Below are 13,312 nucleotides of genomic sequence, written 5' to 3' on the forward strand. Positions count from 1 at the left end.
AGAACAAATACAATTAATCAAAACACATAAAAATAATACATGTGCCAATGTAACCAATAATACATGTGCCAATGTAGCGCCTGTTCTGGTGGACGTATTTCATTGAAACTTAGTATCTAGGTTATATGGAACATAGGGAGAAGAAAACTTTAATATAAAAGGCGCCACTTTATCACCTGGGGGTCAAAACTTCAACACTAATACGTTTCCTCTCAGTTATAAGGCGATTTCTACACTTTTGGTCAAAAATATAGGGTAAATAAATGGTTCCCAAACTTTTTACATCGCGGAGCACTTTACAGAAGAAACCTTTATCACGGAGCTCTAATTTCGACAACACTTATACGTTGGAGCTTATATGTTACGGTAAATGTAATGAATCTCGTGATTATGTATAATCTCACCAATTTATCACATTTACCTTAACATATACAATGTGTCCCTCGAAAAGTGTCGGAAAGTGAAAAAATTCTATAGTCTCTTGAAGTGTTGAATTACCATATGGAAAATTACCAGCTTTAACTGAGTTGTGATATGTTTTTGAAATAATGATTAGAGGAAATATAAAACTCAAAGTTTTTACATGATTCCCAATCAAAAATGCAAAACAGGTAAATTTGCAACATTCAGAAAGAAATTTATAACAAAAGATTTGAAGAAAATTTTATTCAGATATCAATGATTAAAGTTTTCGATTTTTGCCACTGTTCATGGACTAAAATGACCAGTTATATAAAACTCAAGACTTACCACTCAGTACCTGTTATTATTTTAAAATTAAAAGTGCCAAAAAACGAGAGTTCCAACTACTGCCATTTCGACAAAAATTTCGTTTGAAAAAGGGCAGTTTTTTACTAATTTATATTGCAATTTATTGGTGTGAAAATTAATTTTTGCAGATATCTCTCAAATACCATTAATGAGGAAACTATCACAATTGAATTTTAGCTGGTTTTTCTTCTGATTTGCTATATTTAACTTTAAAAAATAAATCATTATTCAATAAATGTTTTTGAATTTAATCGCCGATCTCTTGAAATAATTGGAGGAGCATAGTTTGTTGGAACAACGGGAGTAACTAATGTAATTCACTTGTACGCATCTCTCACTTATGCGTCTTTTATCCTCATTCCCTTGCACTGACGCATAAGTATGCATATAACCTGCATATCATATTTCAGCGAAATACGTCCACCAGAACAGACACCACATAGCTCTGAGTAGTGTCAGTTCAATTATAACGACGCTGTATGAGGAAAATATGATCGCTAGAAGACCGAGATACTACATTATTCTATTAATGTTGTATGGCCTAGGTTATTTTTTTATTGTTCTGTGAAGGGTACATTGGTACGGTATAAATTGAAAAATTGGTTTCCTCACAAAGATTACAGAAAGAAAATAATAACACGCAGAAAATATACCAAAAGCGAATAATAATAAAAACATTATATGTACCTATTAAGGATGCCGAAACACAAATAGCTTTATTCACAGCTTCGTCTCTTTTTTGTGTTTGAATTTCATATCCATTCCATGTTCCGCTGGCATCTACATCTTCGAGTATGAAAGAATCTGAACCAATTTCTTCTCTAGTTGAAGAAATTTAGACTAGTATTAAAAACCGTGAATTCGGAATGTTATATTATTTTTTAGATTTATATCTCTGGGGTGATCCAGAATCACATTTGTTGATAAAATGTTTGTCAATATATATGTAATATTTGCGTCGGTAAAAAAAAGCAAGCTAATTACTGAATCTATATGCAATGGATGAGAAACAAACTGAAATAATATTTAGAGGAGAAAAATGTTATTCGTATATGGATCACTCACCACTAAAACGAATTTATTCACAAATAAATTGTGGGTGATGTTATCATATTTTTAATTAAAACAATGCATATCGAAGTTGTAATCTATACAGGGTGATTCAGAAAAGATGGGAAAAACTTTACGAGGAGATAGTACACACCAATACAAAAAATTGTCATCAAAGAATAAATGGTCTAACATGAAACGCAAACGCGCTTGCGCGTTTCGAAACGGCCGCTCCGCAAACGTTACAACGGCATTCCTGTTGAAATTTATCGGGAGAAAAAGAACACCAAATGCATGCAAATGTGACCTGGGGAAGAAGAAACCGTATGCAAATCCGCGTCACAGTGCACCAGACCGGGAAGCAAAAAAGGATCCCGTTTCGCACAGCTGCCAATGCAAGAGCGCAAATGTTTTCGGATTGGGCAACCACCTGTGGGAAAAACGCTCACCGCACATTCGTGCTGCCTCTGTGGTACTTCCGTTTGCAGCTCCGTAAATGAAATGCATGTCTATGTCTGCTTTTTTCAGTATTCCTAAAGTGCGTCATTATCCCTTACGTTACAACTGTCAGGATGGTTGCATGGTTGGTTATTATGCATGATTACTGGTTATTATAAGTAACCGACCATTTGTAAGTTTGATATTTTTTCTAATTTATCATATTTGCCGGTGATTAACTTCCAGCTCGTATTGGTAAATATGGTAAACTATATATATGGTAATAAATAATATGGTAATTAATTACTTACATGTAAACTTAACCGTCAAATTCAGTCTAAGATGATAGATTCAACGGTGATATATTGGCTATGTTTAAAAATGTTGATAAATGTGAAGAAAGTTACCACATTATACAATGCAGATAATAATTTCTACGTTTTTATCCTAATAACAATTACATTCGTTTAATTTAATTTTTGCAGCAAATGATGGGTAGAGTACCCATCACGTAAAGGAGATACTGATAAGTGTTTGAATGTAAGTGATATTTTCTCATGCTTTTTTTCGTGTTTATCATACTTACCAGCTTCAATCAGCAATTATATCATAATCACTGGTAAAAAAGATGAATGCAAGAAAATTTATCACACTTACCAAGACGATAGGTATAATATAAACGTATATATGTATATATATACAAGGTGCATATGAAAGTCCCTTTATTTATCCTGGAATAACTCGCGAACCGTTTATCCTAGAAGCATAATTCAAATAGGAAAAAGTACCCAGATATCCAGATAACGTGGCATAACGTATATAATATGTGATTCATATTGCGAGGGATTGTATAATTATTAGAATAAAAAACCAACTTTTTATTTGGTCACCCTGTTCTAAAATACCCCAATTAGAAAGCTGTTGCCTTGTCTCTCCTGAGCCCTCCTTCACATTGCCAGATCATGTCCCGTCGTTCTGTCTCAATGAAGAGATATAAGCAGGTGGTCGAAGAAGACCTGGGCCATGGAGTAAGCTGTGCATGTATGTATGTTTTATGAGAATAACGTGAAGTTTTTTTCTGTGTAATACTTGTTAAAGGGCTTCCATCTGCTATCTATATTTCGAACTATGAGCGAAGTGTGATGACTGGATATATTTGTACCGTTATCGGCCTGTACTTCTCTGTAGCGAGACTTTTTAACCCATTTTTGACCGACGTTGCATTTGCGCAACTCCATTAATTTTCATTCAATTTCTTGTATAAAATGAACGTTTTTAGAAATAAGAGGTTCTGATAAGTGCTACTACAGTATTTTTTACAATTTGTTTGGAAAGAAATTTGGTTTTTTATGACTTTTCAGAAATGAAATGTTTGAAAATTTTATCCTGATTTTCGATTTGGAATTAGTTTTTTTCATAACCATGAACAGAAATATATATATATTTTAAAATATAAAAAAAAATTTTTTCTTGAATTTTTTTTCACATGCCGTATGAGATTCCAAAAATCATAATTACCAATTATTTAAATTAAATTAATTTAATCAAGTTAAGCTTGTAAATCCCTGTATAATTTTTATTGTGCATGTTTCTCAGAAAAAAGTTAGAGCTGTCAGGTTCTCAAGTGGCTCCTAAAGCACCTTTGATATTTCACCAGTCTATTGATTCTGTTTCCCTAAATACTGAACAAAAATCATTACCCCAAGCAGTGCTTACGGCTAATGATAATGTCATGTTTCTCCATAACCATGATCTATATAATGCAATAACCTAATCTGCAGAATCGCTGCCACCTGAATCTGCCAATATAATATTGTCTATTGCCAATTTGATTGATGCCCATTTAAAGTCAAAGATGACATTTATCTCGCAATAGTTTTCGCCTTATAAACTTAATGATTACAAAGAAAAACAGGCGCATCTACAATTTGAGAACAGTACACTGACATTAGAGGTGAAGAGACTGAGCATCGAGATTGTTGATTAACAACAATTATTATTATACTAGAAGATACAATGTGGAGGGCAGATGTCTGACTGAATCCGAGAATGAAGATATTGGGTTAATCAATCACACTCTATTCTATCCACAATGAACAAGAAATAAATACAATTCATTGCCGATTTCGAAGCCTCGATTAACGGCAGCCTCTTTTTCATACTCACCGAGAGGTTGGTGCGCTAACCCCCAATGTGGGACTATCTGCGGTAGTAATTTTTTTCGGTGATCCTGTCACCATTTCTGTTGTACCCACCATATCAGGAAAGTTTCTGACAAGGAGAAACCGGGTATCGAACTCGCGAGATCTCTAAACATCCTTTGGCACTTAGGCGTGTATCTTATCGACCTGGGCTACCGCGCCCCCCTCATTTCCTCACTTGCTTATTCACTCACTCATTTTTGCTCAATTTCCCATTCATACACTCATTTGCGTACTTGGTCACTCACAAGGTGCCGAATTTTTCAGACCATGCTTGTGCAGGAAAAGATATGGCTTTTACAACCTTAACATTGTTGGTAACATGATAACATTTGCTGATGATACAGTCATAATTTATAGTGCTAAAGACTACCAAATTTTGATTAACACAATTAACGAGTACTTAATTAAAGTGTGTAACTGGTTTTGACCTAATAAATTAACTATTAATGTATTAAAAAACTAAGTTTATCATTACTTAATAACCCTCTACATAATATTAATATGGTTTTCCATAACTCTAACGGCTCCCTTAACGATTGTTTTTGTAATGCTCTTCAACAAATAAATTCCATCAAATATGGTGGTGCTTATGTTGACTCTAACCTGAAATGGAATTCTCATATCACAAAGCTTCACAGCAAACGCTACTATTTGTTCGAAAAAAGCGTGTTTGTACATCACACCCTCTATGGTTCACGGATAGCGTGCGGAACCTTTATCTTGAAAAGAAAAGAGCATTCAGAGAGTATAAAAGTGGACGAGGTGACCTATCATTGTTTACTGATAAAAGAAGACTGTTGAAGAAAGCGATAAGGGATAGTAAAAAGCAAGTTGAATCTAGGTTGGCAGATAACATTGGCTCTGACCCAAAATCATTTTTTCGATACGTCAATAATGGATGTAAGGGGACAGTTGGCCCCCTCTCGATAGGAGGCTCAAAAGTAGAGAGCAATGTAGGCATGTGTAGTGCTTTCAATGACTTTTTCGCGTCGGTTTTTAATGGAGATAATGATATTCGATATACGGGTGTTGCATGGGGTAATAAAACGCTCAACGATATTCAAGTGGAAGACGTGGAGGTCCTAAATCTTCTAAGAAATGTATGTGCAAGCAAAGCACCAGGACCAGATGATATCTATCCCAGGGTTCTCAGGGAAGGTGCTAATGAATTGTTGGGGCCAGTCGCACAGATATACAGGAGTAGTGTTGCTGAGGGTATCGTCCCGAGAGATTGGAAACTGGCTAACGTTGTTCCGATATTTAAGAAGGGTAGTAGAGAAGTGGTGTCTAATTATCGTCCAGTGAGTTTGACGAGCTCCCTCTCGAAAATTTTGGAAATTATCATCAAAAGGCAGTTTGTGAAGTGGATAGACGAGAATAATGTATTGTCGGATAATCAGCATGGGTTCAGGAAGGGGAAGTCATGTGTAACTAACCTCCTTTGCTTCTATGATTACGTGACTAAGGCTTTGGGTAAGAGCAAAAATGTCGACGTTGTTTACCTTGATTTCCAGAAGGCATTCGATCGGGTCCAACATGGCAAACTCTTGAAGCGTTTGCACGAGATTGGAATAGGGGGCAACTTGCTGAATTGGATAGAATCGTGGTTAAGAGATAGGTCGCAACGAGTTATGGTGAACGGGGAATTCTCTGGTTGGACAGACGTCACAAGTGGAGTTCCTCAGGGAAGTGTCCTTGGCCCCATACTTTTTTCACTTTTTATCGATAAACTCGATCAGGGTATCGATGGAATTACTAGCAAATTCGCAGATGATGTGAAGCTAATGGGGGTAATCGGGAATGAAAGCGATAGGGAGTTGCTCCAGACCAACTTAAACAAGATTGCAGCATGGGCAAATGAATGGAGCGTGACGTTTAGCGTAGATAAGTGCATGGTCGCTCATTTTGGTTCGAACAACCAACGGTTCTCTTACGAGTTGAATGGTGTCACTATCCCGGATGCAACTAGAGTCACCGATTTGGGAATTCTCATTGACGAGCGACTTAAGTTTTCTGAACATTGTTCAGCGGTTGTCAAAAAATCGAATAGAATGCTTGGTCTCATTTTCAAAAAGGTCTCTTCGCGTTCTCCTAAAGTCATTCTTCCTCTTTTTCGAGGCTTAGTTCGTCCTGGACTGGAGTATGCTGTAAGGTTTTGGAGACCATACCTACAGAGGGACATAGACTTGGTTGAAGGGGTGCAGAGAAGAGCTACGCGTGTCCTTATTGGCACACAGGGCTTGAGTTATGAAGAAAGACTTCATTTTTTGAATATGTTTACATTGGATGAACGCAGGTGTCGAGGAGATATGATCGAAGTGTTCAAAATTTTCAATGGGATGGATAGGATGGACCATGAACTTTTAGTACACCGCCAATCGACTGCTTTTACAAGGGGACACCAGTATCGATTGGTGAGGGACAATGCAAGGTTATGGTGTCGCAGGGAATTTTTCTCCAATAGGGTTGTTAATAAATGGAATAGCTTACCCCCGGAGGTAGTAAATTGTAACACAATTGACACGTTTAAAAAGAAATACGATAAACATGTTGGGGTAAATCGAGAAGCTATCCATTCTTAGAATAAGACAACCATAAGTAATCTTTATGGGCATCGTATAATATTTTATCATGTGTATATATTGTTTGTAATTTGTGTTAATTGCATTTTTAATTGGGTTGCTGTATTTTTGAAACATATGACAACCATATTTTTATGGGCATCTTTTTATCAGCCACCTCGTTGGGCATTTTGCCTGTTGTGGCGTTGTATTTGTATTTGTATTTGTATTTGTATTTGTATTTGTTGTAAACTTTTTTACCTCAAATTTTATGTCAATTCCTCTTTCCTTTTAGTTTTGTACTACTCATTTTTTCACTCTCAACTACTTTATGGTCCAACCTCCTAGGGCAGAGAACACATTAATAACTTATATCCTTTAATCACTTTGCACGAGAAAATAATTAGACTGATAACTAACGATTTTAGTACTCCCTCACTCCAACTTTTCCATTTTCAAAATATATTTTACCTCTTCGACATCTCTATTTCTTCAAATCAAAAGTTATTTAAAAAACAGCAGTTTACCTCTGAATACCTTTCGTTCTTCTGCAAGAATCAACTCTACCTGTTTACTCCTTGAGCCCCCCCCCCCATGGGAAATAGAAAATCGAGGGTTTAAAACTCGCTTCAAGAATTTTCACCAATGATTGATCTTCATTTCTTTCCTTACGAAGAAAAAATTGTCAAGCGGATGCAAGAACTCCCAATGTTACCGCAATATTTGCACGGGTGAACGGGACTATACAGTGTTCCTGATGGAATTCTAGGGTGACTATACTTGGCCTTTACGTTTAAATCTCTTACTTTTCCACAATTGCTACCAACTATTCTTGAAATACCTTGTATTCGAATGGGTTGAGCCATGTGACAGTTTATCTCTTCACATCTGACAACTCTACTGTTGATGAAAATTATTTCATTAGTCTCGATGATATGGAAACCAATTTCTTCGTTTTGACATGTCTGCATCGTCTCTAATAATACTAAAAGACTTCATATCCACATGCTGCTCAACTGTGAAAGAGTTGAGACCATAAAAAGCTCTCAACTTCATTGCGAATTATACTGCAAAAAAATTTCCATTCCCATAGTTCACCGTGCAGGCACACATTCCTCATTTCTGACCATTCCCATGTCCAATTACTGTTTTTTCTTATTTTTTTTATTTTTGCAATATCAGCTTTGTGCTTTTCAGAAACATACCTATACATTTTTCGTATCCTATAACAATTGGTACATCGTTCGTTTGTAGCAAGATGCTTTGATATCTCCTTGAGATGGGAAGCGGGGTGCGTCCGGTCCTTCAATGTTCAATGTAGCAAATAAAGATAGAATACATTGCACATATTAAATGCAATCACTTTATTTAAAGATGTGGTAGCGAAACTAAATGCTATGTGGTCAAATTTTGCTAAAATTATCGCACTTTCACTGTTCTGTAGGTCGATAACTACAGCCCCGTAGAAAAAAATCATAGGCGCAATAGTTATAGACAATTTTGTCTCCTAGAGTATTGCAATTATTACTTTTGCTGTCCGATGCACAGCAACAGAAATATTGAGCAAAAATAAAAAAAAGTCCGAATATTTCGACGTTTTTTTCAATATAACTCAGCTTGCACAAGGCTTTCGTTTCTGCAAACATCCTATATTTCCCTCCTATAGCTTCCTTTTTCTCCATTACTGTTGCATATTGTATATGGATCTACATAATGTTGTTTGTTTAAAATGAAAAATTTAAATTATTTTCTACAATCCGAATATTACCACCACATACCTGCGACCACCATGACTTAATTACAGTGCTCAGTTTTTTTCTTTTTTGCATATACATGTTGTATTAATTAATTTATATATTTCTTTTATTTTCTTTTATTTATTTTCTTACATGTTTCATACCAAATTGGAATTTGTGATTGCCAGTAAGGGCCATTTGGCTTCTCGGTAATTATTTTTCCCTTTCTCTGTATTCCATATTTCTCACTAATAAAGTGCTTTTGTTGTTGTAATTAATTTATAATAATTAAAAATTAAGTTAATTAGAAATTTACATTAATTACAAAGAAAATTATGCTAAATTAATATCCAACGTTTTTAAAAATCTCAGATATCTTATTTAAGCAACCAGTTAACATATATAACGATTTTTTTCCAATTTGGTCGAGAGCTGGAAGAAAGGTGAAAAATGGGTTGGGGATCTATTCTGAGCCTAAAACAAATTTCCACGTTTCGAAGTGAAAGCATAGATATTTTAATTCAAAAACCGCTAAAAGTGAAGGAAAGAACCGCATAAACTAACGGTAAAACTCATTATACGCTTCATATGCCGTTATTTCCATCAATTTCTGTAATTTTCAAATTCGAATACTGTATCTCAGTGAATATCGCACTTGAAAATATGTATTTTTTTTTCTGTTTTGCTCAGGAAAGACAGGGCATCAACTTTCTAATTGGGTTTTTAGGACAGGATGACCAAATAAAAAAATTAATTTTTTATTTTAATAACTATGCCTTTGCAATATGAATGCCTTATATGAGGTCTACACGTTATTTGGATACTTTTTGCAATTGGAAGTGTGCTTCTAGAACCAACAGTTCATTCGAGGATGAAGAGAGTTTCCTATGCACCCTGTATAAATGTATTTTACACATAATTACTGAGTTAACTGAAATTTCTAACTGGCAGTTCAAGAGTTTTAAAATTTCCTCAAGTTTCTTAGAAAGGAGCCTCTAGCCAAAAACACTCTTTCTCCTTTAATTAGAAATACTACTAGAATAAAGTTAGAGAAGCTCTTGATTTAAGCTTTTGATGTAGTTAAAATAAATACTAGGAAGTGTTTAGATTTAATGAGCCCTAACCCTTTCCTGTGTGTGAATACATTTCGAGATACTTACTTACCCATTCCATTAGCTAATTTGAAGTGTATCTTCTTCAATGGAATAAAAGATTTATAAACTTGTCATGGATCTTTCACTAATTGATCAAATGGATTTTTCTTACCGTCAGCTAATCAAACATATCAGTTCCAACTTTTGTGATATTGAGCCCATGGCAATTTAGGGGTATGATAATATAATCGTCTTGAAAATTTGAAACTCTTGAAAATTTGAAACTCTTGAAAATTTGAAACTCTTGAAAGTTTTGATCTTTTAAGAGTTTCTTCCACAATATGTGGATGTTTTCCCATTTCCTGTTTCCTTATTCTGGTTTAGAGACATGAGATATTTTTCGACAATAACGAAAGATACAGAAGTTGAATAAAGTTACCATTTACTTTAGGGCAGGAGTTTCTTATAATTTTTCAGCCGTGACCAAAAATTAACAAGATCAGCATTGCGACCCATGGGTCTGTGTTTTTCGATCATTCGATCATTTTCGTAGTAACACGATCATTTTCTTCAAACAAGGGCTAATTAGACCGGGACCAACAATTTATTGCGAACGACTGCAGCGTCTGACATTTTTGTTTTTTTATATACTCTTCGAGAGGTTGCCGCTAACTCCTCGGTGTGGGACCCTTTGCGGTAGAAATCTTTTTCTGTGGTCATGTTGTCACTGTTCCTGTTGTACCTCCGCGTCAGTGGGACTGGTTGTTCTTCGAAACTAGTAAAATCAGTGACGCAGTAAGAGCATTTATGTGATAAGACTGATAAGTGGATTCGTACGACCCATCTCTGAAGACCCTATGAATCAAGTTTTGGTTGTGAACCATAGCATAATAATTCCTGGCTATGAGTGGATTCGTACGACCAATCTCGGAATCCCCTACATATCAAGTTTGTGGCATGGCCCATAGCTCAAGAGTCTCTGACTGTGAGTGAATTCATTCGATCCATCTCTGAAGTCACTGTGACTCAAGTTTCGGTCACGACCCATAGGGTAATAACCCTTGTTTTAGGGAGTAGATGCACCCAAATTTGACAAAAAACACATTTCCGAAATTTCAATTTTTAATTACCGAAAAACTTTCTGCGTCCAATATTGCTTTGGAGTTTTTGTTCTATTTGCACTAGAATTATTTTTATAATACAATGAAACCTTGATGTAACGATATTCAGTGGAAAAATATCGTTGTAGAGGGATTATCGTTGTATAGAGAAGCAACATTATCCACCACGCGCTATAAAATTTATGCTTCTATTGGAATCTTTTCTAAATTGGCGCGTTGTTACTACCACCAAAAAATGCACTTCTGAGCATTTATTCTCCGCAAAAAATTTCAATTGTTAGTTGATAAACAAAATTCAGTTAGATGTATTGCCCTTCTAAGGAAGTTTATTGCAACAAACTTTGGTGTGTCACACAATAAGTAGTGATACCGAAAACTTCATCAACACTTGCAGTAATAAGGTGGTAAAAAATACCAATATTATTTGATGTCCTCGAAAGAATGGACACATGTAATAATTTTAAAAATATATCGAAAGATATTTCGACAGGAGAGAGAGAGAGAGAGGAGAGAGAAATATAAAAAAATATTGTTGTAGCGTTTTCAAAATCTGCTCAAAAATATTGTTATAGAGGGGTTTATCGTTGTAAATAATATTATAGTATATTATCAAGAAGAGTTTAACATTAGGCTATAGGAGATTCCAAACAAGATTAAAATGTGTTCAGAAATCATCCTGTACCAGTTTTAAAAGTAAAAAAATGCAATGTGTCACAAAATAAAAAAATCTAAATGTTTATACGGTCCTCTTCTCCTCTAACGTTCAATTAGAAAGTTATTGCCTTGTTTTTCTGAGGACAAAAAAAAAATTCACGTGTGCAAATGCAATATTTATTCAGATATTTGAATTCAATAATCGGAGAAAATTTGAAAAAGAATAGCAGAAATGGTTGAAAGAAGCGTTGTCCATTAGTTTATATGCTGTACTTTCTTAACTTTTCTCTGATATTTGAATTCAAATAACTCAGCGAATATTGCAAGTAGAAACGTGAATTTTTCTTGTTGGCATCAGAAGAAACAGGGCAACAACTTTCTGATTGGAAGTTAGAGGGCAGAAGGACCGTATAAGATTTTTCATTTTATCAGACACTGTATTTTCACTCTCAACTAGTACAGAATGATTTCTAAACACATTTTGAGCATTTTTTTCAAATTAGAGCCATACCTCTACGACGAACGGTTGATGAAAGGCCTCACTAGGACTAACAGGACACCCTGTATATTTATGACAATGCTCTCCATTAAAATTCTCTTTTTTCTCAAAACTATGACTACTTTTTTTTCTCAGATAAGAAATATCTTTTAAACACCACTTGTTCAAATGTCTTGGAACTTTGTGTGCCTCTTGCACTGAGGTGTGTTACATGCGTCAACCCTTTCTAAGGCCGCGTGGGAAACAAATTCATCAATTTTAAAAGTTCCATGGTAATTACCACCTCTCATTACAGGTACTATCTGTTAATAACTTCAGAAACAACGAAACATTTTATTTATCTAAATAATTTAAAATAATTGATAGATTAATTAATTTTTTTAAATTAATTTTTTCGAAGAACCTAAATGAATTTCTTTTCTTAAATCACAATTTCAATCCCGAAAATATTTGTATATACCATTGCCAGAAAAAATGGCCCTACAATCGGTTAATGAGGATTTACTATTAAATTATTTAAAGAAATTTTAAGGTAAAAAATAGGGGTAAATATATATTCTCTTTTGGGTTTAAGTCTGGCACCGTGAAAGAAACCGTGGTAGACGAGCATCTTACCACCACGCCCGAGCGGCGTGGTGGTAAGATGCTCAGTTCAATTATACTGACACTACTCCGACCTATGTAACGCCCGTTGTAGTGGACATATTTCATTGGGACATGGTATTATATTACTACATATTTCGTTATTTGGACTATGCGAAAAAGATAACTGCGGTAAAAAAAAGTGTCACTTTTTCACCTGGTTGTAAAAAATTGAACTATTTTGTTTTATTGTATTTTTTTACTGAATTTTTCTTTTCCCCATGGTCCATATATCTTATATATACGCACTCGCGTTCTTACATATCGTATATAAGTTTCATCAAAATGGGCGCTACATACGTCTGAGTAGTATCAGTTTATTTATAATCACCCTGTATAAAAAAAAATCCGCAAAATTTGAGTACAAAATGAGTGCCTAAATTTAATATAAATGCTTTTAACGTTCATTAAAGCCGGAATTTTTTGCATAGGAAAGCATGGGAAGCTAAGATCGTGCACCTACCCACTTCAATAATGACCAGGTTTATGCGGATCGTGAATGTGTAAAGCTAATCGACTCGGAAATGTCACAAGAAGCTTCC

The 13,312-nt window shown here is 35.0% G+C and overlaps 1 protein-coding gene across 1 annotated transcript in view; it reads right to left on the reverse strand.

Moving 5' to 3' along the window:
• The window catches only part of LOC149085480 (head-specific guanylate cyclase-like), a 134,863-nt gene that overhangs the window by 20,731 nt on the left and 100,820 nt on the right, over window positions 1-13,312 (reverse strand). The window contains exon 4 of the mRNA XM_089233496.1: window positions 1,459-1,592. Within this exon, the coding sequence (XP_089089622.1) occupies window positions 1,459-1,592 (134 nt within the window). The remainder of the gene's footprint in view (window positions 1-1,458; window positions 1,593-13,312) is intronic.

Source organism: Pholcus phalangioides, unplaced genomic scaffold, assembly GCF_987345545.1.
Source record: "Pholcus phalangioides strain wild (caught in Gottingen) unplaced genomic scaffold, Ppha-v1.0 ptg000007l_1, whole genome shotgun sequence".
NCBI classification, from domain to species: Eukaryota; Metazoa; Arthropoda; class Arachnida; order Araneae; family Pholcidae; genus Pholcus; species Pholcus phalangioides.